The sequence below is a fragment of the Bufo gargarizans genome, chromosome 2 (assembly GCF_014858855.1).
Source record: "Bufo gargarizans isolate SCDJY-AF-19 chromosome 2, ASM1485885v1, whole genome shotgun sequence".
NCBI classification, from domain to species: domain Eukaryota; kingdom Metazoa; phylum Chordata; class Amphibia; order Anura; family Bufonidae; genus Bufo; species Bufo gargarizans.
Window position 1 is genome coordinate 189,619,325 of NC_058081.1, and position 26,833 is coordinate 189,646,157.

Below are 26,833 nucleotides of genomic sequence, written 5' to 3' on the forward strand. Positions count from 1 at the left end.
ATAAATGAAAAACGGAAATCAGTGGTCTTACCTGCTCTTTTTAGTTTATTGGGAGTTCCCTCTTGTTGTTTGGTTACCTCTTTTATACACTTCTCCAAGGACTGCAAGCAATAAGAGAGACCCTGTACACTGACCCGGATATGACCAGGACACAAGCGGATTTTATAATACGATGTGTCGAATTCTGTTTAGAACATAACTACTTTTGGTTCAAGGAACGGTTTTACCTACAGAAGGTCGGGACGGCGATGGGGGCGAAATTCGCGCCCAGCTTCGCTAATATTTTTATGACCAGGTGGGAAAAGCAGTTCATTGACCCCGAGTTAAAAAAATCCAGTAAAAGGGGAACCCTTAAAACCTGGAAAAGGTATATAGACGATTGCCTGTTGATATGGGAAGGGGATAAAAATTTGCTTGAGACCTTTATTGCAAACTTGGAAAATAAGGAATGGAACCTCAGTTTTACTAGCACGATCAGTGCGGTTGCTGTGGATTTTCTGGACCTAACTATATATGCTGAAGAAGGACAGCTCAAAACGAAAAACTTTTTTAAACCAACTGATGTCAATGGCTATATAGAATTAACGAGCTGCCATTATGCCCCTTGGTTACTTAATGTACCAAAGGGACAGGTCCAGAGAATCCATCGCAACTGCACTGATTCGGCTATTTAAAAAAACAGAGTAATGTAATAAAGGAGCGCTTTGTGGAAAAGGGCTATAAAAATGAAGACTTGGAGAAGTGTATAAAAGAGGTAACCAAACAACAAGAGGGAACTCCCAATAAACTAAAAAGAGCAGGTAAGACCACTGATTTCCGTTTTTCATTTATAACCCAGTTCACACAGTGCTCTGGTGAACTGAAAAACGCAATCAAAAAAAACTGGTCGATTTTAAAAAATGACCCAGTGTTGGGACCTGTGATTCCTGAGCAACCGACAGTCATTTATAAAAAAGCTCCCAACTTACGAAATAAATTGGTACATAGCGCCATTTGTGCTAAAAATAAAGATGAGAATAAAAAAACGAGAAATAGCTTTAATTGGTGTGGTTTTTGCATTTCATGCAAGAACAGAAAAAGAACAGAAAAATTACAAAAGAGTATGTCAATAAAAAGTACCAGCAAAGACAAACAATTAGAAGTAGTAGGTGAAATGACATGTCATAGTAAAGGGGTTGTATATGTACTGGAGTGCCCTTGTGGCCTCCAGTATGTTGGACGGACTATTAGACCTCTAAAAGTCCGTGTACAGGAACACATAAGAAACATAAAAAAAGGTCTTGAAAGCCACGGAGTATCGGCTCATTATAAAAAATACCACCAAAAAAATCCAGAAGGTTTAAAGTTTATGGGAGTAGAATCCGTACAAAATCATTGGAGGGGAGGCAGTCTTTTGGAAAAAATTAATAAACAAGAAACCAAGTGGATATACGAATTAGGTACACTACAGCCGGGAGGTCTAAACGTAGACTTCGACCTGCAAACTGTTTTGAATTAGAGTAAAAAATAATATATAAAAAAGCATGCCCATGTGAATAGGGACTTAATAGCATCCGTTTTCTTTCCCCTGGGGATGAGGAGATTCCAGTATAGGGTTAATAGCAGGATAGGAAAAATATGGTGGAGGAACACATCTGACTCCTGATTAATTGCAATGGAGGAATAAAAAGGTAGGGGGAGGGTGAAATCAAGTGTGCCCCTGACGAAGCTCTAGGAGTGAAACCCGGGTCGGGCAGAAGTAGCAGACGCTGGGAATTTTATGCGTTTTAAATAATTGCTTTTTAAAAGAGTTGTCTTGTAAGTACGGACAAATAAAAAGTTTTAAACAAATATACACGGAGCTTCACTATTGCAGAAGCCATTTTTGTCCACAGAATATTTGCAGGAATCTGAAGAAAAGGACCACAGATTTGTCTAGGGAATATACCATTTGAGTCCGTGCGGAGATTTAACCAGATCGAATAGGAGCGTGGCTGTTTTGATAGAACAAGAACTATTTACCACGAAGGGATTACATCCATGCCCTGTTTTCTTCGCATTCTGTGAGTATAACCGGTTTAATGCAGGTTACTGTTACATACGGACTCACACTATTATAAATCCATTGGTTGCAGGATATCTATTAGAGGGATATTTGCAGCCCTCGGCTCTCTCTGCAAACAAGGAAGTAAGAAGGATTAAGCATACTGACCTGGACCAGAAGCGCGGTCCGAACCCCATATACTGTGCTTGTGCCTAATGGCTCGCACATATACAGCAGGCTGACGTGATGTGAAAAATAACATTTCATATGACATTTTTGGCTAATATCAGACTTTGGGCCAAACATACAATGTGCTCAACCTGTGCAGTGTACTGGAGCCCATTGGGGGCCCCCATGTCACCTCAAAGCTGCACACAAACACAGAATATACTGTATGTCTTCCGAAATAACGGACTTTTCCGCCAATGATCATTTGGGATGTCCTATGGCAGATGTGTCAGCTTAGATATTTTTGGGCAAATGTAAGTGCATGATCAGCTGAATGCGGCCGCTCATTTGCCACTTTGCTGAATCCTACTGTTGTTTTTTTCTCATAGTCCCTCCCTGATCTGCCGGTAGTCATGCACGTTGATCATTCAAGAGAACGATCCATCGGACGATTGATTAGCCATATTTTTTGTGGATAGCACACTTTCTATGGGGCCACGCGCATCCGTATTTTTGGTGGATCTGTGTCGCCGTTCTGCACATTATAGGAGCGTCTTATTCTGATCCGTATTGCAGACAACAGTATGGGTGGGAGGGAGAACAATACAGAATGCGCATGGGGGGGGGGGGGGGATTTGTAGTTTGTGGAGCTATAATTTGCGGACTGAAATACGGACACGGCTGTGTGCACAAAGCCTTACTGGGGGATTGTGAGGGAGACTCTATGCTGAGCTATCCGGGAAGAAGGGGCCCATATTCTTGCATAGGGGCCCGGCTCTAGGTAATAATATTCTATGCGAAGGTGGCACTCCATGGAAAAATTTTAAAAATGAGACAGATTTCAAAATAGCGCACCAGATGGTTTCCGGATGCGATGTGTGAATGAGATTTTTACCAAATGAAAGAAAGAAAAAAAAACATAAAATGGAACAAAGATGGAGCCAAGGTGTGAACCTGCCATTCAGACCAGATGTCAAGCCAAAATGAAATTGTACCGCCAGTTGTCACCCAGTGCAGGAGCGAGACACTTCAAAGCAAGCTGGTTGTGTTCACACACATAGTGCGTTTTGCATCCATGATTGGTGTATTATGTAACCCCGAACCTAGTCACATACAGCCCAGGTGACTGTGAGGAGCAGCACTGACGGGGTTAACTCGGGGGTGGGACCCGCCTCCTCTGGTGACGTCACCGGCGGCAGCATACTGCCAGGCGCTGTCCGCAGACACAGTGCTGAGCCATGTCCGCCAGTCCGGGGTACAGCGAGGAGAAGGGGGGCAGCCTGGGGGAGCCCGAATATGGCCAGGACCCGGCCAGCGGAGGCATCTTCAGCAGCGACTACAAGAGGTACCACCCAGAGGAGGCTGCGGCCAGCCATAGTGCCAGGGCCGGCGTGCACACAGGGCTGTATTACACCGCGGTATCACTCCTCGTGCATCCGTACACTGACCGGGGCTGCAGACAATGGTGGCGGGGGAGGGGGTGGGGGCTCCATACATCCCAGGGCTGGGGCCTACTGACAAGGGTGCCATCATGGCATGCAAGCTATGGGCAGCAGGACCAGGGTTGCCAACCAGAATTCTTTTTTTTTCTGGACAGTTTATCCCAAGATCAGGGGCAGCCAACATTTTTTTATGGACAAATTAGGAAACCGCAATAAATAATAAGGATTATAAGTCATGTCTATAGCTCCATATACTGACGAGAACTGTGAGCTGATAAGAATTACAACCAAAATAGTCTAATCAAGTACCGCCAGCCGCAAACAAATCATGGACACATCTATTCTTCTTCTTACGGACACAAGAAAAAAGTCGCCTATTATTATGGACGGTCCAGAAATCTCTGGGCGGTTGGCAACCCTGGGCTAGTCCTAATAACAGTTACTTTGTATACTGTGTGTGAACAATGCAGGCTCTGTGCTGTGGCCCCTGAGAGCTCACATCTCAAAAATAAGAACTTTCAGGGGTTCAACCAAATAGAGTAGTGGTCACCATCAAAAGTACCAGAGGCGCTAGGGCCAATGTCACCCCCTGCACCCACATATCCCCCCCCCGTCGTACACATCACCACACTCATGGTAACCCCACCAGGACCCATTTGTATAAGAAAATGACACATTTTTGTGTTTTCAGACACTTGACGCTTTGTCTAGTCTCATGGTCAAGAGCCTATGTATGGCGGGTGCTGCATGTCATGGTCGGGCAGGTATCTCACAGCGTGGACCACCAGAAAGTAACTAATCCCAGTTTAGTCCTAGTTGAAAGCTCAAAAATATAAGAGTAGTTTATAAAAAATAAGGCAGTGATGAAATTCACCCACTGCACTGTATGTAAAATGGTCCCGGGGGTTCTCAGAACTGGAGATATAGGGGTGTCTGGACTGGGATTGCGGGCATGACACCTGCTATAGGGACCAGATGCCAAGGGGAACCACATCTGCCCAGCGGTGATTAGCATTTATTGATCACAGTGAATGAAGGAAGGGGAGAATAAAAGAACAGTAAAAGGCAAATTACTAGGAGGCCTAACAAATGGAAATACAGCATCCTTAAAGGGGTAATCCAAGACCTATAATGCCCTCCCCCCATATGCCTGGACCCCTCACACAGATTGTACTTACCACGCTCTCCGGCACCCGCGTTGCTCCTGATGCCGGCACGGCTGCCGCTGCATCTCCCCGTCGCACGGATTAAAACATCCAGCCTTGGAGGGGAGCCAATAGCAGGTTGCGCCGGGAACGAGCCTCCCTAGCGTCACCCGCGATGCTAGAGAGGCTCATTCCTGTCATGGGACGCTAATGAATGTCCACCCCCAAAAAACTCCAGCCCCCATCCCCCGTCGTCGTAGGATGTTTTCATCCGCACGACGAGGAGATGCAGTGGCGGCCGTGCAGGGATCAGGAGTGACACAGGTGACGGGGAGCGAGGTAAGTAGAATCTGTGTGAGGGGCCCGGGCCCATTATAGGTCTGGGATAATCGTTCTGCGCTATAAAAATATGACTTAATCTACAAAACGTATTTACTCCAAAATAGTACCAATGAAAACCTTACCTCATCCTGCAAAAAACAAGCCCTCACATAAGTCCATCACCGGAAAAATTTAATTTATTGGCTTTCTGAAAATGGTGACACGAAAACATTATTTTACTTTCAAAAATGTTTTGTGTAAAAGTGGTAAAACATTAACCCCATGGCTACCGGAGGTTTTTTCGTTTTTGCGTTTTCATTTTCTTCCCTATTTTTCATGTCATTTGTGTCCTGTAGGGGGAGCTAAAGAGGTTTACAGCTGAGGGTGAACCAGGCACTTGCATCGTTCTGGTCTGCAATCACCCTCAGCTGTAACCATCTTTAGCTCCCCCTACAGGACACAAATTACATATCAAGGACTTTAAAGAGGACCTTTCACCTGGAAAAACATTGTGAACTAAGTATCCTGATATATACAGCGGCGCCCAGGGATCTCACTGCACTTACTATTATCCCTGGGCGCCGCTCCGTTCTCCCGCTATGCCCTCCGGTATCTTCGCTCAGTAGGTTATAGTAGGCGGAGACTTAGGGGACTTGGTTATAGTAGGTGGAGTCTGCCCTTGTCCTGTGGGCGTCTCCTCCTTTTTTTTTCTCCCAGGCTGTGCGCTGCGATTGGCCAGCGCTACAGCCTAGAGGAGGAGATGCCCAGCAGAACAAGGGCAGACTCCACCTACTATAACCAAGTCCCCGAACATACCGGAGGGCATAACGGGAGAACGGAGCGGCGCCCAGGGATAATAGTAAGTGCAGTGAGATCCCCGGGCTCCGCTGTATATGTCAGGATACTTAGTTCACAATGTTTTTCCAGGTGAAAGGTCCTCTTTAAGGAACATTATATGCAAACTCTGTCCTAACACATTAAGTGGACCAAAGATATTGTTTTCCATCAATTGATTTTTTTCTATATTCTTCGAAATTTTCATTTCTTAATTTTTTTTTCATTTTTTAGCATATATCTTTATAATTTTATCAATAAATAAAAAAAAATGTAATAGCTACAATTATGGTGTGATCATTATATACCGTTATATACCACTGCGAGAACACAACCCCCACCTTTACCACCAACCCCTCAATATCTGCACAAACCACACATATTAAACCCAGACACCGAGTGCCTCCCACAACTATATCTTGCTTTTCTTTATCCTGCTTCCCAAAAAGAGAAATATAAAGTGATCAAAAAGACGCATGTACCCTAAAATACGACCAGTGAGAATGGTTATTTATTATGCAAAAAATAAGCCCTCGCAGCTCCGTCAAGAGAAAAATGAAAACCGTATGGTTGTAAGAAAATAGCTGTACTACTACCCCAGTGGCTGTTGAAAAGCAACATGGCGCCCGTCAACTAATCCATAAAAATCTGTACTACAAATGCCAAATGTTGGTCTTTCCCATCTTAACCCTGCAGAGCACCCAGACAGCAGTTTATGTCCACATTTATGGCATTTCAGTACCCAGTAGAACCTGCCAAACAATTTAAATGGTTTGTCTCAGATGGCACGAGCTGGGCACTGAAATGCTATCTGTGGAAGATTTGAAATTTTCATTTTGCACAGTTCCCCTGCTCACTCCCGCCAATCGGCTATTTAACGGTGTCCTCTGCTTGCAGAAGCGGTATAGTGTATTTACAATTGCTCGCCCTATTCATATTAATGGGAGAGGAAGCTGTGATTACACTGCGCGGCACCAAGACGGAGAGCAGGTAAATATTGAAGAGGACGCAGAGCTAGAACGAGCGCCATGACCCCTTCAAATAGCTGACTGGCGGCGGGGGGGGGTTAGAACCCCACTGATCTGGTATTGATCATTACAGCGCACAAGCTCTTTAACCCTTTCTGGACCTCCACTGTACATGTACGGCAGAAGGCTGGTCTTTAAAGATGGTGCCTGCTCGCGAGGAATGCGGGAGCCATATCCGCTGGGTTTCTGTTTTACACAGCAGAGGCCTGCTCGGAGCGTTAAAATCCGGAGCCACGTTCTTTCCGTGCCCAGGCTGCCTTCCCCTGACTGAGATCAGGGAAGTCGTCTCATACTGGTAATAGGCCTGAGCCTGTATAAGACTTCCAGGCCGATTACTAGTATATTCCAAAGAATGTGGTGGTGGCAGCACTGCATTGGAATACACTGAATCCTGTATTCTCTAACGGAGGGATATTCAATACAGAATACAAGATGGAATCTAATGATTGCATGTTATAGTCACTTATATAAAAAAAAAAAATAATTCAAGGCAACATCCTTTTTAGAATAAATTTTTTATAAATTAACAATAAAAAAAATTAAACATCATTGGCAACGCTGTGTCTGAAAACATCCATATAATTTTATTCCATACGGCGAATGGCGTAACGAGAAAACAAATCAAAATGACCAATTCGCTGGTTTTTCTTCACTTCCCAAATAAAATTTATAAAAAGTGATCAATAAGTCATACACATTTCCAAATGGTATCGATAAAAACTACAGATCATTCCGCAAATAATGTGTGCTCACAGGGCTCCGTAGACTATAACAATAAAAAAGTTATGGGGGTCAGAATATGGTGATGAAAAAAATAGTAAATGGTGCCATTAAAAAGTACAATATGTCCTGCAAAAAACAGTCACAGTCCCCTCGTCACAGTCACAGTCCTGGGGATAAACAGATGATGGGAGAGATCTCTGTACTGACCCCTGATATATTTATACATAGTTATTAGATCTCCCCTCAGTCGTCTTTTTTCTAAAGTGAATAACCCTAATGTTGATAATCTTTCAGGGTACTGTAGTTGCCCCATTCCAGTTATTACTTTAGTTGCCCTCCTCTGGACCCTCTCCAGCTCTGCTATGTCTGCCTTGTTTACAGGAGCCCAGAACTGTACACAGTACTCCATTTAATTTTGAAATGCTAGAAAATACATAATGTTAAGAAATGGAATGCTTAAAGGATATGTACACTCTGGGGGTATTTTTTTAAATTATTGCATAACACCTATCGTGGGCTAAAAAATCATTTACCTAACAGAGTTTTGTTAAAAATGTTGCTCAGTCTTCTATATCTTCTCGTTTTCACACACACCCTGGTTTTTAGACTACAAGTCTAACATACGTATGGAGTGTGGCATATACAGTATTACAAGGAATATTGCACAGCTCCATCTATATTGTAGTGAATGCAGCTCGTTACTGCAGCGCTGCTTCCATCCACTTCAGTGGGATCAGGGCTGCAGTAACCATCTCTGTCCACTACACAGTGGATGGCGTTGTGGAGTTCTGGTGCCAGAGCTACCCAGAAACAGCTGATTGGCAGGAGATGCGGGCTGTTGGACATCAGCTGATCAGATATTGATGATATTGATAATATATAAGCAATTGCATGACTAGTAGTTCCATATTAATAATTCACATATACAACTGGAATTCAGTCTCTCCACTTTCTCCTATCTGCTTATATGTTCTCAATGCGCTGCGGTTCTGATTTGCAGTGAAAATCAAAGCTGTCGCCCTTAGTTGTACAAAGTAAGTTGTATTCTGCTGATGACATGTAGACAAGGGTGCAACTACCGTCGTAGCAGCTACGGGGCCCGCATTACCAGGAGACGGCCCAGGATATCAGGCACGGCAGGAGGACTTTACTACAGGGCTACTACGATGGGCGATGTTTAACAGTTGCCTGGTGGCATGCGGCGATGCCTGCTGATGTACTTCTAGTGTCTGTCATCTTGCCATCTACCCTCCCGTATTACCTCCTGATGCTGCACTCAGAGATGGATTCCGCTGTGGGCAGGCAGAACTTCTACATTATCTGTATTCAGAGAGTTTCCACTGTGTTATCTGTAGTTTACATAGGACTGCAGGTGACAGCTACATTATCTGTATTCAGAGAGTTCTCACTGTGTCATCTGTAGTGTTACATAGGACTGCAGGTGACATCTACATTATCTGTATTCAGAGAGTTATCACTGTGTCATCTGTAGTGTTACATAGGACTGCAGGTGACATCTACATTATCTGTATTCAGAGAGTTCTCACTGTGTCATCTGTAGTGTTACATAGGACTGCAGGTGACATCTACATTATCTGTATTCAGAGAGTTATCACTGTGTCATCTGTAGTGTTACATAGGACTGCAGGTGACATCTACATTATCTGTATTCAGAAATGTCTCACTGTGTCATCTGTAGTGTTACATAGGACTGCAGGTGACATCTACATTAACTGTATTCAGGGAGTTATCACTGTGTCATCTGTAGTGTTTCATAGGACTGCAGATGACATCTACATTATCTGTATTCAGAGAGTTATCACTTTGTTATCTGTGGTGTTACATAGGACTGCTGGTAACATCTACTACATTACCTTTAACCAGAGAGATATCACTTTGGTAACTGTGGTGTTACATAGGACTGCAGGTAGGGTCTCCTCCTTTCCCTGCATTGCTGTGTCTCTTAGCTTATTCTCTTGCTGCCTGCACAACATATCAGTTCCCACTGGAGTTTAGGCAATAAATGTTTGATTAGTGGGGGCCAGTGCCCCGCCAATCATCACACTGAAGGGGCCATGGTGTTCCTTCTGCGTCCCCCTCATCCATGTAAACAGGACAAGGTGCAGTGTCTTTTTTTGTCAAAAAGTCGCATTTCTGAAAAGAAAACCAACTCGTCGTGGGAACAAGTGATAGGGAAGTAATAAAACAGGATGCGTTTATTGTTATCTTATATAAATGAGCTAAACAGCAGGATTTTGTCAGGAAATTGACATTCAACCAAAACAATAACAAAAACGTCCGGAGACAAAAGTCGCAATTTACCACAAGAAATGTTGCAAATATGTTTCAAAAGTCGCAAATATTTTTCAAAAGTCACACGTGCGGTCTGGCAGGGTTGGCTGAAATGGCGCCTTTCAGTTGATAAAAGTTGCATTTTAGTGCTAGTGGCGTTAAAATGTCGCACATTGAGAGAAATAGGCGGATAATAACGTTTATATTTTTAGAAAGTCACATTTTAAAAGTGGCGCACGCCTTTTGATATATGAGGTGAAACAAGTCACCACTTTTGATTTGTAATATTAGTATTTTTTGGTGCAAATTACACCATTATTGATAAATGCTTGTCTCTGAGACTGAGCTTCTCTTGAGTTATATGAACATCGCTGCATAAGCACAAACAGTCCACAAGATGGCGCCTTATACAATGTAAAGCCTTTTCCCCCTGCTGTGCACCAAGTCTTGTCCCATTTTAGAGTACTGAATTGTTTCAGCATTGCAAAGCATAACTGTAATCAGCTGCACTGAGAAAAAAATCCATCAAATTCTAAAGCAAAACGCGAGCCATCAGCTGATGCATTCATTCATTTGGAGGGTGACTTAGGGACTCAGTGCCTCTTGTTTTCAGTAAAGGAATGGGGTACCAAAGGTTTAGAGCCCAACTACAGATGTAGCAGAGTTAACATTCAAACTCTTAACTCAAATTTCTTAAGGGGGTTCTGTCACCAGGAACATTGTTATTAAACTGGCGGACTTTACACATGTGCTAATGTCAGCTGAAGCTAAGTCTTTGTCCCTTCTTTCTATGTGCCTCTGTTTTTGTGAAAAATGATCTTTGATTTTATGCAAATGAGCCTCCAGGAACCATGGGGGTGTTGCCCCTACTCCTAGAGCAGTGGTGGCGAACCTATGACACGGGTGCCAGAGGTGGCACTCAGAGCCCTGTCTGTGGGCACCCGCACCCTGGAAAAAGTCTATGGTGTAACAATATGCCTTAGACTTTTCCTGCCATTCATCAGCGCAGGGCGCACTATAAACAGCACAGGCAGCGCACTGAATGTAGGCGGCTATTATAGCTACATGATAAACTACATGGAAGATATACTACAGGGTGGGCCATTTATATGGATACACCTTAATAAAATGGGAATGGTTGGTGATATTAACTTCCTGTTTGTGGCACATTACTATATGTGAGGGGGGAAACTTTTCAAGATGGGTGGTGACCATGGCGGCCATTTTGAAGTCGGCCATTTTGAATCCAACTTTTGTTTTTTCAATGGGAAGAGGGTCATGTGACTCATCAAACTTATTAGGAATTCCACAAGAAAAACAATGGTGTGCTTGTTTTTAACGTAACTTTATTCTTTCATAAGTTATTTACAAGTTTCTGACCACTTATAAAATGTGTTCAATGTGCTGCCCATTGTGTTCGATGCAACCCTCTTCTCCCACTCTTCACACACTGATAGCAACACCGCAGGAGAAGTGCTAGCACAGGCTTCCAGTATCCGTAGTTTCAGGTGCTGCACATCTCGTATCTTCACAGCATATGCTGATAGCAACACCGCAGGAGAAATGCTAGCACAGGCTTCCAGTATCCGTAGTTTCAGGTGCTGCACATCTCGTATCTTCACAGCATATGCTGATAGCAACACCGCAGGAGAAATGCTAGCACAGGCTTCCAGTATCCGTAGTTTCAGGTGCTGCACATCTCGTATCTTCACAGCATATGCTGATAGCAACACCGCAGGAGAAATGCTAGCACAGGCTTCCAGTATCCGTAGTTTCAGGTGCTGCACATCTCGTATCTTCACAGCATAAGAAAGAAGGGACAAAGACTGTTATCTTCAGCTGACATTAGCACATGTCCAAAGTCAGACAGTTTAATAACAATGTTCCTGATGGCAGAAGCCCTTTAACTCATCTTGATACTCCAAAACAAAAGCCATTGAAAAGCAATTGTAATTGTCTGCACACAACCGTTTTTGTGGTCCACATCCGAGATGCATTTTTTGCGGCTTGGATGCGGACCCATTCACTTCAATGGGGCCGCAAAATATGCATACAGCACTCCGTGTGCTGTCCGCATCCGTTGCACCGTTCCGTGGCCCCGTAAAAAAAATATAACATGTCCTATTCTTGTCCGTTTTGTGTACAAGAATAGGCATTTCTACAATGGGCCGCCCGTTCCATTCCGCAAATTGCGGAAGGCACACGGGCGGCTTCAGTTTTTTGCAGACCACAAAAAAACGGCACGGTCGTGTGCATGAGTCCTAAAGCTGAGTTCACATTACGTTTTCCCATCCATTTAACATATACATTAAATGGATGCCACAGACTGATGCCATGCAGTGTCATCTGTTCTAGGGTTGTTGCGATACCAAAATTTTGATTTGATTTTGATGCCATAAAAAAGTATTGCGATACTCGATACCATTCGATACCACGCGAAAAAAAATAAAAGACCAAAAAAGCCACGTGCATTCTGCATTTAAAAAAATGGCAAATCTGGCTTTGGTGTTTGCTGGTTGGGGGATGCTTGCTGGCAGCGACCTGGTGTGAACTTGGTCTGAGTTTGGACGCATTGTTCAGTGCGGTCACTCTTGACTGTTTGTTGGCTGGCTGCCTGTTTCCTAGTTGGTGGTTCGGGCGTGCTGGCAGCAGGTTTGGGGTGACTTGCTTGCGCTGACGCTGATCTTTCACTCCCTCCCCTCTTAGTTTTGCGTGTTCCACCTTGTTTCCACGTTTCAGTTTTGGGAGGGCTTTGAGGGGGAGGAGTGTCACTGCTGTGTCTCGGTCTGTGTGTTATTTGCCGTGCATGCTGGTTGCCTGGGGCAACGTGTAGTTTATGCTGCATGTGTGTACACTTCTCCTTTAAGGTTTGTTTCCCTTCCCTGTCTGGTGCTTGTGGGGTTAACTACCTGGCTGGGTGTGGTCACTAGGTGCTTATATTGCCTGTGGCTGGTAGTCTGGGGTTTACGGTAGTTGTCCTCCAGCCTCTGTTGGTGCTGGAGCTATGCACCTGTTCTGGGTATTCCATCTGCCCAGATATTGAGGGCCACCTAGTGAGACATCAATTTCATCCCATTGTTACCATTTCTTCCTACCTTACCCGTTTCTATGTATGGTGTGGTTTATGTTCAGGGTTTGTGTTGTATGTCTAGTTGTTGTTCCATGTCTGGTCTGTTTTGGTGTGTACGGTCCTGCATGGATGCTAGACATTTCCCTGTCTGTCTGTGCCTTCGGTGAGAGGTCTCCTGGGTAATAACAAACAAAAAGAGAAAAGTGTACACACATGCTGCATAAACTACACGTTGCCCCAGGCAACCAGCATTCACGACAAACATGTCACGGCAGACAACACAGAAACCGAGACACAGCCGTGACAGTATCACAACCTTTCATTGTGGAAGTTAACGCGTCCGAGTTGGGGGTAGGAGTAGTCTTATCGCAAGGCCCATCACCTGGTAAATGGCGACCATGTGCATTTTTCTCTAAAAAACTCTCTGCTGCAGAGAGAAATTACGATGTGGGTAACAGAGAGTTGATGGCCATTAAGTTGGCTTTTGAGGTGTTCACAGATCACAAAAATCTGGCTTACCTGGAGTCGGCTAAATGACTGAACCCGAGGCAGGCCAGATGGTCTTTGTTTTTCACCAGATTCAATTTCATTGTCACTTATCGTCCTGGGGTTAAGAATGTCAAGGCAGATGCCTTGTCATGTAGTTTCCTGGAGGTGGTGATTTTGGAAATCCGAGTCCAATACTGTCGGAGGGGGTGGTGATATCTGCTCTATTCCCTGACCTAGAGGTGAAGGTCTTAGAGGCTCAGGGAGACGCACTGGAGTCTTGCCCCTCTGGGAAATTGTTTGTTCCATCAGAATTGCATCATAAGATGTTTGAGGGACATCACTGTACGGTTCTTACGGGACACCCTGAGAGTAGATCCACTGCCGACCTTATCTCTCATAGATTCTGGTGGTCGGGGTTGCGCAAGTGTGTTGAGGACTATGTGTCAGCCTGTAGTATTTGTGCATGTGCTAAGGTGACACATACTCGACCTTCTGGATCTCTACTTCCGTTGCCCATACCGTCCAGACCATCGACTCACTTGTCTATGGATTTTATTACTGATCTGCCTAATTCGTCTGGAAAGACAGTTATTCTGGTGGTAGTTGATCGTTTTAGTAAAATGGTGCACTTTATAGCATTGCCTGGCCTACCTAATGCTAAAACACTTGCTCAAGTGTTTGTTGACAACATTGTGAAACTTCATGGCATTCCCTCTGACGTGGTCTCAGATCGTGGGACTCAGTTTGTGTCCAGATTCTGGAAGTCGTTCTGTACTCGGCTGGGGGTACAACTGTCCTTTTCTTCGGCTTTTCATCCTCAGACGAATGACCAGACAGAGCGCATTAATCAGAGTCTGGAGACTTACTTAAGATGTTGTGTCTCTGAGAACCAGGAGGAATGGTCCTCATTTTTGTCTTTGGCAGAGTTTTCCATAAACAATCGTAGACAGGAGTCAACTCATAAGTCGCCATTATTTGGGGCATATGGGTTTCACCCACAATTTGGCACATTCTCTGGTTCGGATACTTCCGGTATCCCTGGCGAGGAACATTTTTCGTCATCATTGTCTTCTATATTGTGGAAAATTCAAAATAACTTGATGAATATGGGCAACAAGTATAAACGTGTAGCTGACGGGAAACATATGAATGGTCCGGACCTAAGTGTGGGTGACTTTGTGTGGCTGTCAACAAAAAATATTAAGTTGAAGGTTCCTTCTTGGAAGTTGGGTCCAAGGTTTATTAGTCCGTATAAGATCACGGCCATTATTAATCCTGTAGCTTTTCATCTTGAACTTCCTCAGGCTCTGACAATTTATAATGTGTTTCACAAATCTTTTTCGAAAAGATATGTTGAACCTTTGGAGTCGTCCCCCTTGCCACCCGCTCCTGTCATGGTGGACAGCAGTTTGGAATTCCAGATCGCCAAGATTGACTCTCGAGTTCTCCGTAGATCTCTTCAGTATCTTGTTTACTGGAAGGGTTATGGACCAGAGGAGTGGATGTGGGTACAGGCATCTGACGTGTATGCCAGTCGTTTGGTGAAAGCCTTTCACAGGTCTCATTCTTTCCCTTTAGTTTTTTTTTTAGTTTTTTTGTGTATTTCATTTCCCTGTCATTTGTATTAAGGCCTGAGGGAGACTCCTGTTCGTTCTTCCTTTTGGAGGAACAGGTTGTCTCAGTCCTGACATTAGTACCAGGGTATTATAGGCTGAGTTAGGACACTAGGTATTCCTGTGTATCAACTCACCTACCCTTTCCCTCCTATGTTCGGTGTGGTGTTTCCCTCCCACGCCCGAACGTGACAATTAGGTGGACATTCTGAGAAAGAACCAAAGGAAAATCAGGAGAAAGGACACATAGGAGTATTTTACCAATTAAAAAATTGGCATGTTTTGCCTCATCTAACAGAGAAATATATTTAAAGAGCCTCTGTCAGCATGACCAACCCTATTAAACTGGTCATATTGCCTTGTAGGGTTGATCATGCTGATTAAAACGATACCTTTCTTTTCTTTTTAGCTTGCATTCATGCATTTTGGCTTATCACACATTGGTGGCAGTGTGTTTTAGCAAAATCATGCATTATGGCTTATATGTATGCTTTCATTGGTGGCAGCAAAGCTTCTGCAGAGGGCAGCAAGCACTGTGCATGGAGGAGAGAATACTTGCCTTTCCATCCCAGCTGCTGTGCTCCTCTGCTGTCTGTGAAGCCACTAGCACCTCCACTTCCAGGTAGACTGAAGTCGCCAGTGGCTTCACACACAGGAGATGAGCGCAGCTGCTGGGAGAATGGAAAGGTAAGTATTCTTTCTTCCCTGCACAGTGCTTGCTCCCTTCTGCAGAGGCTTCACTACCACAGATGAATGCCTACATATTGATCATGCTGACAGAGACTCTTTAATTGTGTGACAACTTATTTAAATCCTTTTTGGGCAATAAGGTCCATGACAATAAGCTGTTTACTCAGTGTCCCACTGCTGGCACCCACAAAAAGCTGGCAACAAGTGTTCAATTGATTTGCAGCGTCGCCATAAGGCCTCATGCACACGACAGTTTATTTTCACGGTCCGCAAAAACGGGGTCCGTAGGTCCGTGATCCGTGACCGTTTTTTCGTCCGTGGGTCTTCCTTGATTTTTGGAGGATCCACGGACATGAAAAAAAAGTCGTTTTGGTGTCCGCCTGGCCGTGCGGAGCCAAACGGATCCGTCCTGAATTACAATGCAAGTCAATGGGGACGGATCCGTTTGACGTTGACACAATATGGTGCCATTTCAAACGGATCCGTCCCCATTGACTTTCAATGTAAAGTCTGGAGTTCTTTTATACCATCGGATTGGAGTTTTCTCCAATCCGATGGTATATTTTAACTTGAAGCGTCCCCATCACCATGGGAACGCCTCTATGTTAGAATATACTGTCGGATATGAGCTACTTCGTGAACCTCAGATCCGACAGTATATTCTAACACAGAGGCGTTCCCATGGTGATGGGGACGCTTCAAGTTAAAATATACCATCGGATTGGAGAAAACTCCAATCCGATGGTATAAAAGAACTCCAGACTTTACATTGAAAGTCAATGGGGACGGATCCGTTTGAAATGGCACCATATTGTGTCAACGTCAAACGGATCCGTCCCCATTGACTTGCATTGTAATTCAGGACGGATCCGTTTGGCTCCGCATGGCCAGGCGGACACCAAAACGACTTTTTTTTCATGTCCGTGGATCCTCCAAAAATCAAGGAAGACCCACGGACGAAAAAACGGTCACGGATCACGGACCTACAGACCCCGTTTTTGCGGACCGTGAAAATAAACTGTCGTGTGCATGAGGCCTAAGGGAAATAAAGCATTAAACAGGCTCCAATGAAGTCTGTCCATCTTATGCTCCGACACAAAGGATCCTCCAAGGCAAAAGATTATATTTGTAACCACTCTGATCTCTTCTTAACTCAGAATTAACTACTATGGTATATGAAAATACCTTTCTAAACTAACTTAAATGAGGCAACACCTTTCTAATTTCTAGATACTGATGATCTATCGTCAGGATAGGTGATCAATATCAGATTGACAACCAGCACCTCCACCAATCTGCTGTTTTCAGCAGCAGCGGGCACCAAGGTGCAGTTGCATTCACTTCGCTGAGCTGCAGTTCGGTGCCGGAGGTTGCTGAAAACAGCAGATTGGTGGGGGTGCTGGATGTTGGACCCAGCAATCTGATACTGATGACTTATCATGAAGGAAGGTCGTCAATATGCAGAATCCAGAAAACCCCTTTAGGCCATGTACATGACCGTGTCTGTATGTATTGTGGCCTGCAAAATATGGATACCCTCCACGTGCAATTCGCATTTTTCCTACTCCCATCACTAGAAATTACTATTCTTGTCCGCAGTACAGACAAGAATAGGACATGTTCTATAACTTGTGGAACGGACATACGGATGGAGACAGCACATGGGTGTTGTCTTTTTTTTTGCAGACCCATAGAAATGAAAGGGTCCGTGTGCTAGCCACAAAAAATGCTGATCAAACACGGATGCAAAATGCGGTCATGTTCATGAGGCCTTAATCTGTTCACGGACATCTGATGTACCAGTCATCTTGCAGACAGAGCTGTACTGTAATGTCTATGGCCAGCTTTAGACTTGCTCTCTCAATGGCTGTGTTCCAGACGGTGAACACAGACGAGTTTTTAAATGAACTGCACATGGATGGCATCTTTGTGCGAACCGTTTTATTTGCGAACCATTCGCTTTAATGAATGAGTCATGCGTGAAAATCAGAGCAGGACGTGCATACAACGATGGTCTGTGCAGAAAACCGCTGATGCGCATATGTCCTCTCAATTGAATGGGTCAGTGTTCGGTCAAAAGTGCTGTCCGTTCTAAACTTCCAGAACAGAAACATCCTCAGCCTGATACGGGGCCCATGGCACAAATAGTGATTTTTGCTACATTCCAGCCAAAATTCTCAATCATAGTAAAAGTCAATATGATTTATGGAGTAATTCTAGTAACATGGTCTGCTATTACATAATATAACATAAAAGGGTAGGCCAGACCATTGATGGTGGACTGAGGAGGAGATGCTGTAGGTGGGAGTCTGGAGGAGGCCGTGCGCGCAGCACATCATCTAGGCTGAGTCATGTTCTCAGAGATGTGTGTATGTGTGGGAGGGATGGGAGAAGCTGGAGGAGGGGAATGACCTGCAAACGTGGCTGGGAAATGACTGAAACAGGATCAGCTGGTAAAACAGAAGAAAAGAACGGAACACTGGTTTAGGATATAATATATAGAGCAAGAGGGAACAACAGGACTACCAGGTCAGATAACAGTGCTAATATTTGTGGAGAAGGGGAATGACGGGAGGATGGAATGAAAGAGGGTAAGGACAGAATAAGATATGGTAGGAGAAGAAGAGATAATGGTAGGCAAGGTAGAAAGGAATGAATAAAGTGACAAGGCTGAAAAGGGATACTGACAGAAACGAAATGAGATAGGTAAGGAGTGGACAGGAGGTTGGCTAAAAAATACAGGCGGAGGAATCTGTAATCTGATCCTCAGTATAAAGACATCTGGAACTTGTACATTGCACTCTATTCATACATGAATGGGAACACGTTATGTCACTCTAAATACGAGGACGGCATTAAGTGTACTCTCAGGCAGCACATGGTGCATTCCCATGGAAGATCGTGCTAAATTCCCTATGCATACCTTCTCATTGACCATACTGGAATATACTGGACGTCACTGAAGGATCTCAAAGGCACCATTTGGCGTTTTCCATTGGACCTAAATTGAATGAGCCCACCAGATATGAGACTCATAGCCATACAGGAATCTTCTCTGAGATTGTCCAGGATCTGCATCTGATCTATGCAAAGCTTCTAACATAGCAACCTCTCTGAATGCTGCCTTGATACATGCTGCACATTGTATCCATTCCTCTAATACATTACATTTTTTGGTTCTGGCTGGAGAGGGGCATCCAGCATCCACCAACCAGTTATGACGCCCATGCAGAAGTTCTTGCGATTGCCGGTGACAGCTGTGAATTTAGTGAAGAATCACCGATCGGAGGAGGCAAAAAGCCCTGTTTTGACACCGGATGGAGGGATCCAAACATTTTACAATGCACTACAAGCAGATGAACTGAAACTACTCAAATCTCCAGACAGAGAAACCAGCACGGAAAACAGCGGATCCGGCTCTCAAAGTCAGCCTTTGCGGTATGGAGTGCCTGGCACCTGTAGGGTAAAGTTTGAGACAGCATACATAAGCTTTTTAAAGATCAAAATCAATTTACATTGGTGCATTGGTGCCTAGGATGTCATCTGTAATGCAGTTGATTAATGTAGCACATAAATATGTTTTGAGTTGTCAGTTATACACAGTGATCAAGATGATAATTATTTTATAGTGAACATAGGCCTCAGTGAGGCCTTTACCTTAATATTATGCCCTGTTCTTCCAGTATTTCAAATTTTCTCTCCTGTTCATGTATTCCCCATGACCAGGGGTGAACCACCAATGAGGCGAGGTGAGGTGCACCGGTTATGGGCAAGAGGGGGGCAGCGGGAGGGGGATTATCTGTTTCTGCAGTATAGTATTGGGAAGCACAGTGGGCACAGCATGTGGCGCTGTATTACCCTGTATGTTTTGTAGCTCTGTATGTAATGTTTTCCAAGTATGTTGTTAACAGTAGGGCTGGAGGGAAGGGGTTAGGTTAAGAAATTGGCATTGGGAGTTTGGGGCGCCGTTAGACGCAGCAGAAAGGCTAGGTGCGCCCCCGCCCATGACCCACACTAATCTAATGCATACATATAACTTTTGAACATGCCCTCCCTTACTCTCTAGAATGTCACCTGCCTACTGTAGATGGAAGCAGGTTGCAGCATCTAGCAATGAACAGGACATGTCCTTCTCAGGGGCTTGTGAGCTGGAAAGTAAATAGAAGTGATGAAAAGCAAATCTCTCCAGATCTGTCAGAATCAGGTAGAAAGAAGGCAGCGCTGGTTAAATAGAGCAAATGTTTAACATTCAGTCCCAAGATCCATTGCTTTCATCATGCTAGCAATCATGGTGGCCATATTGGTGGAAATGCTAATAATAATAGTGAGAGGAAACCTGCAACTATAACAAATTGTTATAGATTATACACTGGTAATCAGAAAAATCTACACAGCATGGCAAGATATTAGAAGAGAGGTTATGAAGTAATATAATACCCGTAAATTACACCGGCATAGGAATGTGTTAAGCCTCATGCACACGTCTGTGGAACACGGACCGTGAGATACCGGCCTGGATTCCTGCTGAGTGCAGGAGCGCACGGCGTCATTGGTTGCGCTTCGTGCCGCCGCTGCTGTACAGTAATACACTCGTATAGATAATACCAGTGAATTACTGTACAGCAGCGGAGCGCACGGCGTCATAGCGACCAATGACGCCGTGCGCTCCTGCACTCAGCAGGAGTCCAGGCCGGTATCTCACGGTCCGTGTTCCACAGACGTGTGCATGAGGCTTTATTCTGTGTGCCACCAGTTGGCTGGGGTGTGCTGACCTTTCCCATGAAGTGGTACAGTTTCAGTTACTGACCATAATCAAGAACAGGGTGGTACAGTTTGTGGAGGGCATTCTGACTCGCTGGGTATAAAATAGTTCAGTGGTGAGAAGTCTGACACCACAATGTTCATTCTACAATGGAAGTGTCACAGTCAACGAAATGAAATTTCAACAGAATTGCAATCCCCTACTACTGATTAGCCAAAACTTAGTGTAGATGGTGCGGAATCCATTGCAGGATGGATTCACTCTTTCCGTTTTATTTTTTTTCTGAAACATTTCTTGTTTAATAATTTGAACCCTAATCGCTACTCCATAGATAACAGGTCTGTTGGGTTGTAATCTATATAGAACAGGAATCAAAAGGAATATTATGTCCACACCTACCCCCAACTTTAGGCACAATGTCCTCATTTCCTAAAGCCCCCCTTATACGGGCTGATGAACAGGGCAGTCATCAGGAAAGAGTGTTCCTGGGAATTCCTAATAATTGTCCAGTGTAAAATGCCTCAGGTCACTTGATGAACAAGCAAACATTTATTTATCAGGTGAAAGCATTGCTGGTGTGGACACCTAAGCCTCTTTCACACTGGCGTGTGCGGCCCGTTGCCGTATTGCGGACCGCATTTGTGGATCCGCAATACATGGGTGCCGTTCTGTGGGCATTCCACATCACGGATGCGGACCCATTCATTTGAATGGATCCGCAAATCCGGAGATGTGGAATGGTACGGAACCACGGAACGGAACCCTACATAAGCACTACGAAGTGCTTCCGTGGGGTTTCGTCCTGTACTTCCGTTCTGTAAAAAGATAGAACATGTCCTATCTTTTTGCGGAATGGCTGGATCGCGGACCCATTCAAGTGAATGGGTTCGCGATCTGCTGCGGCTGCCCCACGGACTGTACTCGTGTATTGCGGCCCGCATTTTGCGGGCCGCAATACAGCAACGGGCCGCACACGCCAGTGTGAAAGAGGCCTAAGGCTGAGTTCACATCAGGGTTCAGCCTTTAAATTTCCTTACTCCGTTATAGGAGCAGGAGAACGGAAAGGACGGATTTGGCACACAACTGGAAACCTAACGGACCCCATTATAGTCTATCGGGCCCATAGGCTCCGTTCGGCTCAGTAATATAACGTTCGGCTATAATGGAGCACGAGAACAGAAAGGCTGAACGCTGATGTGAATTTAGCCTAAGGGCTTATTCACAGTACAATGATTTTTTTCATCAAAAAATGTGGCTCGGGTGCGGCCCCGCAAAAAGTTATGAGTCATGTCCTATTCTTGTCCGTTTTGTGGACAAGAATAAGAATTTCTATAAAGGGCAGTCCGTTCTGCAAATAGCGGAAGGCACACGGGCGACATCCGTGTTTTGCGGATCTGCAATTTGCGGACTGCAAAATATGTCACGTTCGTGTAAACAAGCCCTAATTCATTGTTTCTGAGCAGAAAATCATCCTGTGTAAACAAGGATCTGCTGCCCAGAAACAATGAATCTGAATGAGACGAGCAATCACAGTAGTAATCGTTCATCCCTATACAACAGAGGAGATTGCGGCTTGTAAATGCAGATCTCTCATCTGCTCACGATCAGGCAATTTTGGGGACCAAACGGTTGGTTCCCTATAATTTCCTGCACAGTCGACCCATGTAAAGTTGTCTAATTCCTGGCAAGATGGCGTAAACTTAGACAGGCTGTTTAGACATTATTATACTGGGCTCGATGATAAATCTAGTGCAGAGATAGGCACTTTGCGACAGCACCGGTTTTTGTCCGGGCAAATCCCGACACTAAAGCCAGAAACCAGCTGAATCCCTGCCAGGTCCCATTATAGTCAATAGGGTCTAACGGTGCTCCAGCCATTTTCAGCTATGCCAGATACGATGAATAATTATTTTAATGCTATTGTGAAATTAGGCTTAGACCTAATGCACATGGCCGTTTTTGTGGTCCGCACCCGACCCATTCACTTTAATGAGGCCGCAAAAGATGCGGACAGCACTCAGTGTGCTGTCCACATCCGTTGCACCATTCCGCGGCCCCGCCCTTAAAAAATAGCAAGTCCTATTCTTGTCAGTTTTGCGGACAAGAATAGGCTTTTCTACAATGGGCCGGCTGTTCCGTTCCGCAAATTATGGAAGGCACACAGGCGGCTTCCGTTTTTTGCAGATCCGCGGTTTGTGGACCGCAAAAAAACGGCACAGTCGTGTGCATGAGGCCTTACTCTAGAATTGTGAGAGAGTTATGTGCTGTAGACCAAAACTAGATGCACTAAGAATGCACCAAATTCCAGGAAATTTTGGAGCAATTTACGGCAACATCTAGGTGCACTCACATTAGTAAATGTGGGCCATTTTTAATAATGACATACGATAGGCGCCTCAATCATTAAAGAAGTTGTCTGAGTTAAATAAAATCTGGGGCAGCCACTATAAAAGGTATGAAATAAAAGAAACAATAATCCAGTTCATCCCTGACACCATCTTCCTGGCTGCAGCAGTGACACTCCATGCACACAGGTGTGCAACCAATCATTGGCCTCAGCAGTATACGGGACATCACTCTTGAAGCCACTGATTGGCTGCAGAGGTGACCTTTATACATGGAATATCACCAATGTAGTCAGGAAATCAATTGTTTTTTGTTATTTTGGACCATTTACAGGGGCTATCCCAGTTTTTATTTAACTCGGACAACCCCTTTTACATTTTTGAATATTTGATCATTTTACAAATTGATATTATAAATATATTTTATAATTTGTCCTAATTCATAATAAACTTAACGGTGTATTCCGGTTATAACTAGGGGTGAGCGAATCGACTTCGGCTCCGTACAGTATTAGAATGTATTGGCTCAGATGAGCCGAAGTTATTACTTTGCGAAGTCTCGCAAGACTTTGGGTAACAACTTCAAAAATAAATTTCTACTGTTAAAAACCTTTTCCCGAACTCAGTTCCAAGGTACTACTTGGAACTGAACCTGAGTTTTTAACAGTAGAAAATAATTTTTGAAGTTGTTACCCAAAGTCTTGCAAAGTAATAACTTTGGCTCATCTGAGCCAATAAATTCTAATACTGTACAGAGCACTCGCTAAAGACTTGCCTGAATGCCAGAGCCGGCATTTTTTTCCATAGGAATGTATTAGTGCCGGATCCGGCATTCAAAATAACGGAATGCTGGATCCGTCCTTCCGGTCTGCACATGCGCAGACCGAAAAAAAAGTTAAGAAAATAAATGCTGGATTCGTTTTGCCGGATGACACCGGAAAGAGGGATCCAGCATTTCAATGCATTTTTTTGACTGATCCGACATTTTTAAGACTGATCAGGATCCTGATCAGTCTTACTAGTGCCATCAGGTGGCATACATTTTGGAGGATCCGGCAGGCAGTGCCGGCGACAGAACTGCTTTCCAGATCACTCTGCCGCAAGTGTGAAAGTAGCCTAACATATACATGATATATTTGTTAAACAGGTGCCTCCGATTGATACCAATACCGCAAAACAGCATCTATCGTATCACATAGGGTTCAATTGTAACGCAGTGTATATGTTTAGTGTATACATTTTTGCTGGACTCTGCAGGATGGAAAAATATAGCATATTATACTTTTTCCTTTTTTCGCCACCTAAATATAAAAAAAAAACATGATGTGAACACAGCCTTAGGCCTATTGCACACGGCCGGTTTTTTTTCCCGTTTACTGGCCGTTTTTTGCGTTCCGTATACGGTCCGTATACGGAACCATTCATTTCAATGGTTCCGCAAAGAAAACGGAATGTACTCCGTATGCATTCCGTTTCCGTATTTCCGTTTTTCCGTTCCGTTTTAACATAGAACATGTCCTATTATTGCCCGCAAATCACAGTCCGTGGCTCCATTCAAGTCAATGGATCCGCAAAAAAAACGGAACACATACGGAAATGCATCCGTATGTCTTCCGTTTCCGTTCCGTTTTTTCCTGAACCATCTATTGAAAATGTTATGCCCAGCCCAATTTTATCTATGTAATTACTGTATACTGTATATGCCATACGGAAAAACACAACGGAAACAAAAAACGGAACAGCGGATCCATGAAAAACGGACCGCAAAACACTGAAAAAGCCATACGGTCGTGTGCAATAGGCCTTAGACTATTCGTCATTACTAACTAGAAGGCTATGTACATAGCATCATTTAATGGAATCAGGGTTGCTGCGGACACCATCTGTGGCCTAGCTTCCCCTTTCATCCTAAGGTAATAATACACGACTAATGAATATTTAAAAACCTACTGTTAAGTTATAAGGTAGCAACAGGCTGAGGACACTTAATACTTTCATCTTCTGTTAATACATAAATTATAATGGAAATAAAAGTATGCAAATATTGTGAGCTCCTTCATAAAACCTAAAACTTATCTTAGAATACATATTAATAAAGTAACACACATATTCAGACATATCTGTACTTACAGCACACATACAATTTACTGTTAGAATTTCAGGTGAAAATACAGTTTCAAATAAATACACAGGCTACTTTCACACTAGCGGCATCCTTTTCCATGCTGCCGCTAGTGCACGCATGCCGCTGGAGGTCCGCTCCGGCCCGGCCCCATTGACTATAATGGCGGACCTCCGGCGGCAAGGATGCACTATCGGCACAGGGAGAAGGCTGCAGCCAGTGTCAAAGTAGCCTAAGGTAAAATGCAGCCATGTACACGGCCTTATTACAGTTCCATTCAAGTAGTATATGTTGTATGGAGCTGTAATCCGGGTTCTATAGAAGTATATTACAGAGATAGTGAAAGCATGCAGAAACACCACATGGCGGCACACAAGAGTGCCTACAGCTTTATAGGACAGAACCATATCACCATTTAGGCTGTGTGCTCTGACTTGTGTCTGAGACCATATGGTGGCTGCGTTGACGCAGGTTTACCAGATCCAGATATGTAACGCACACAACTGAAGAATGAAAATATACTTTATTTGTAAAGTACACGACTGCACCATCTACGTATGCATATTAACAAAACTTTCAGAAATTTTATGGTGTACCGTATTTACACAGGCTGGTCGTATGTAGCAGGATAAAAACTTGTATGTCACTTACTAACTACACAAACTAAACAGCTTATTAACTGCATAGCAAAACTGCAGCAGTTCCCAGTGCGTGTAAATACAACCACGAATCGCATTCAGCAATAGTAAGCACATATTATTCCAACCATTGTCGCTCAAGCGCACGTTTGCTAGACATTAGCAAGCGGTTTCATATTTAGGCTTCTTTTTCTTTATGTTTTAATTCAGACATGATGACTTGAAAGAAATGTTGGACAGTAACAAGGACTCTCTGAAGTTGGAAGCTATGAAACGGATAGTTGCTGTAAGTAGCTTACTTTATTTATTGCTTTTCACACATTTCTATTATCTTATGTGATGTTATGTCTTTTTTCTTAGATGATAGCTCGAGGAAAGAACACATCGGACCTGTTTCCAGCTGTTGTGAAAAATGTGGCCTGCAAGAACATAGAGGTGAGGTGACAAATGTACATATGCCGGTAGGTTAAAGGAAAACTAAACAAAGTCAGTGGCTAATATTGGTTGAAGCTTACGGGAAGATAGTTTATTCTCTCATTTATACATACGTTTAGCGCATTGATGGACAGCCATTTTCAGATCTTTCCAGACATGTTCGATTGGGTTCAGGGCTCTGGCCACTCAAGGACATTAACAGAGTTGTCCAAAAGCCACTCCTGTGTTATCTTGACTGTGTGCTTAGGGTGGGTTTTGTGTTGGAAGTGGAACCTTCGCCCCAGTCTGAGGTCCAGAGCACAGTGGATCAGGTTTTCATTAAGAACATCTTTGTACTTTACTCCATTTAGCTTTCCCTCAGCCCTGACCAGTCTCCCAGCCACTTATAAACCAAGCCACTTTATGGCCAGTCTGCTATAAAGCATTGGGTTCTTAGTCACCTCTTTTATCAAGGCCCTTCTTCCTTAGTTTGGTGGGTCGGTTCTAGGTAGAGTCCTGGTTGTTCCAAACTTCTTTTATTGAAGACTTATGGAGGCCACTGTGCTTAGATGTCTACGCGGAGAGATCCACATAGCCGCCAGGGCAGTGATGGAGCTGGTAACCAGCGGCGAGGATTAGGAAAGTATGATTACTACCACGTGTCTGGCCACGCTGGGGGGTTCTGACGAAAAGGTTACCGGGGTGAACAACCGT

The 26,833-nt window shown here is 44.1% G+C and overlaps 1 protein-coding gene across 4 annotated transcripts in view; it reads left to right on the forward strand.

The window, feature by feature from the left end:
• Positions 1-3,409: 3,409 nt before the first annotated feature.
• Positions 3,410-26,833, forward strand: part of AP3B2 (adaptor related protein complex 3 subunit beta 2) — an 86,924-nt gene continuing 63,500 nt past the window's right edge. For 2 of the 4 annotated variants that reach the window (XM_044283338.1, XM_044283339.1), the window contains exons 1-3: positions 3,410-3,536; positions 25,916-25,991; positions 26,066-26,140. In XM_044283338.1, the coding sequence (XP_044139273.1) occupies positions 3,430-3,536; positions 25,916-25,991; positions 26,066-26,140 (258 nt within the window). In that variant the 5' untranslated portion in view covers positions 3,410-3,429. Of the gene's footprint in view, positions 3,537-18,287; positions 19,277-25,915; positions 25,992-26,065; positions 26,141-26,833 lie in introns of those variants that run through there. The other 2 variants (XM_044283335.1, XM_044283336.1) reach the window with 1 other exon arrangement.